This window comes from Terrapene carolina, unplaced genomic scaffold, assembly GCF_002925995.2.
Source record: "Terrapene carolina triunguis isolate 2854851 unplaced genomic scaffold, T_m_triunguis-2.0 Scaffold34411, whole genome shotgun sequence".
NCBI lineage: Eukaryota > Metazoa > Chordata > Testudines > Emydidae > Terrapene > Terrapene triunguis.
Window position 1 is genome coordinate 1 of NW_020698762.1, and position 2,334 is coordinate 2,334.

Consider the following 2,334-nt stretch of genomic DNA (forward strand, 5'->3'; position numbering starts at 1 on the left):
GATGTCTTCTGAAGGGGATATCTGGCGCAAAGCCTTCTACTCCTTGGGCGTACTTGTTCCCCGTTCACAGTGCCACCCCGTTCTAGCAGTGAGCTCTCCATTCACAGCAAGCTGCAGCATGAGGTTTCAGCTACCATACTCCCTCCCCCTCCCTTTCCCATTGATAGCGGCCAAGGGAATGCTGGGAAATGTAGTTCTTTCCCTGCTCCAGGGCTGGCTCTATAGGCAGGAGCCAATGAAGGAACTACAGCTCCCAGGGCCCTCTGTTGGTTCTCAGCTCCCTTGCTGGATCCCTGCCGGCTGCCGCCCCTGCAAATGGGCTGCCCCAAGCACCTGCTTGCTTTGCTGGTGCCTAGAGCCACCCCTGTACACCCCGCACCCTTCCTCTGCCCCAATCCCTTGCCCTGAGCCCCTTCCTGCACACCGCACCCCCTCCCACACCCCGCACTCCCTCCCGCACCCCAACCCCCTGCTCTGGCCCTGCATACAATTTCCCCACCCAGATGTGGCCCTCGGCCCAAAAGGTTTGCCCACCCCTGGCCTAGTGGATCTCAGACAATACTCTCTCCTAGCTAAACAGTAATTGTGTATTGCTGGCCCATACCCTAAGGGATATGGCTTCCTTGCCCCATGCAGTACTCCGGTATCATGCAGTCATACTGCAGGGAGAGACTTAGAGCAAAAGAATACTCAGGCACCACTGGACTATACTCCAGGGGGGCGTTCTCCTCCAGCACGCAGTAATTGCCCACCACTGGTGCGTAGTCGGGGGCTGTGCCCACAGTGTGAGGTACCCCAGACTGCTATTGTTGCTCACAGTACTTGGGTACCAATGGAGTATAGTCCAGAGTTGGTCTCTACAGCCAGATGGAATCGCTCAAGTACTCCGGCAGCATCAGCCAATCCTCGGCTTGCCAAAGAGCGCCTGGGTATTACGGGATGAGTCCCTGCCCCCTCCAGTACTCGGGGACCATTCTGTCACGTGGCCAGCAGGGAGGCGCCTACCTCTGCCCAGCAGCCAGCGATGGTAGAACCAGGCGCTCTGGTCGTTGGGGTCGGTGAAGAAAGCGTTTTGCACCAGCTCCAGCTCTGGCAGGGCAAGAGAAGAAAGCAAGGTGGGGGACGAGGCACGGGGCCTTTCTCTTCTAGGGGGCGCCGGCCCCGATCTGGGCCCGGGGCAGGGACTGGCTGGCTCAGGGGGGCAGGGAATGGGACACGGGGCCTGTCCTCTCTAGCCCTAGGACTCTCTCCTGGCCCTCCCCATAAGCTGTCTGAGGCACAGTCGCCCCAGGGCAGGTTCCCAGGTGCCATCCCTGTCTCTGAAGCCGGCGGCGCTTGGCTGGGCAACTCGTGCCAAGGTCACAGGGAGCCGGGCGGGGCCGGTGCCTCCTCTGGCCTGCAGAACCCATCAGCAACGTCCCAACTGGGTCAAGCTTCCAGGAACGGCGTCTCTGCCAAGTTCAGGGCAGGGCAGAGGCTCAGGGATCTCTCCAAGCAGGTGAGGGCCTTTGCCAGGGATAACTCCACCCATGGGCCGGGCCGCTGGCTGGCAAGGAACCCAGGAGTCCTGGCTCCCAGCCTGCTCACTCTACCCACTAGCGCCACTCCCAGAGCCAGGAGAGAACCCAGAAGTCCTGGCTCCCACCCCCCCAACCACTAGACTCCCCTCCCCGAGCTGAGAGAGAACCCAGGAGTCCTGGCTCCCAGCCCCCTCACTCTAGTCATCAGCCCTCCCCGAGCTGTGAGAGAACCCAGGTGTCCTGGCTCCCAGCCCTCGCCCGGCGCCCTGACCTTTGAGCAGCACGGCCTCGGTGGGGCGGCCCGGCTGCCGAGGGTCGGGGTGCAGCCGGGGCAGCAGGCGGCTGCGGTAGTGCCAGGACGAGTAGTTGGAGAAGTTGCGGGTGATGAGGCGGTCGGTGAAGTGCAGCTCGTCCGCGGCCGACACCTGGGCACGCTGCACCACGAAGCGCCGGTAATCCCAGCAGTGAACTGCGGGAGCGCCAGAGAGTGGGGGGGGGTCAGAGACTGAATCCCTGCTGCCCCCCGCCCCGCTGCCCATGGCCCCGCGCCACCCGAGCACCTGCGGGAATGCCAGGGCTTGGGGGTCACAGGTGGGGCTAGAGGTCAGAAGTCGGGGCAGCGGGATTCTGGGGCTTCAGGGTGGATCCGGGGTTAGCGGTAAAGGAACAGGGTTTTGGGATTGATCTGGGATCAGAGGTCAGGGAAGGGAGAGTTTGGGGGTGGATCCAGGGTTAGAGGTCAGGACAGTGAGGGTCAGAGGTGGATCTGGGGTCAGAGGCCAGGGCGGTGGGGTTCGGGGTGGATCTGGGGTCA

General features: G+C 62.7%; 1 protein-coding gene across 4 annotated transcripts in view; it reads right to left on the bottom strand.

Moving 5' to 3' along the window:
• Positions 1-561: 561 nt before the first annotated feature.
• The window catches only part of LOC112125724 (geranylgeranyl transferase type-2 subunit alpha-like), a 5,763-nt gene continuing 3,990 nt past the window's right edge, over positions 562-2,334 (bottom strand). For all 4 annotated transcript variants that reach the window (XM_024224113.3, XM_029914293.1, XM_024224115.3 and 1 more), the window contains 2 exons: positions 1,792-1,989; positions 562-1,089 (listed from right to left, as the gene is read on the bottom strand). In XM_024224113.3, the coding sequence (XP_024079881.1) occupies positions 896-1,089; positions 1,792-1,989 (392 nt within the window). In that variant the 3' untranslated portion in view covers positions 562-895. The remainder of the gene's footprint in view (positions 1,090-1,791; positions 1,990-2,334) is intronic.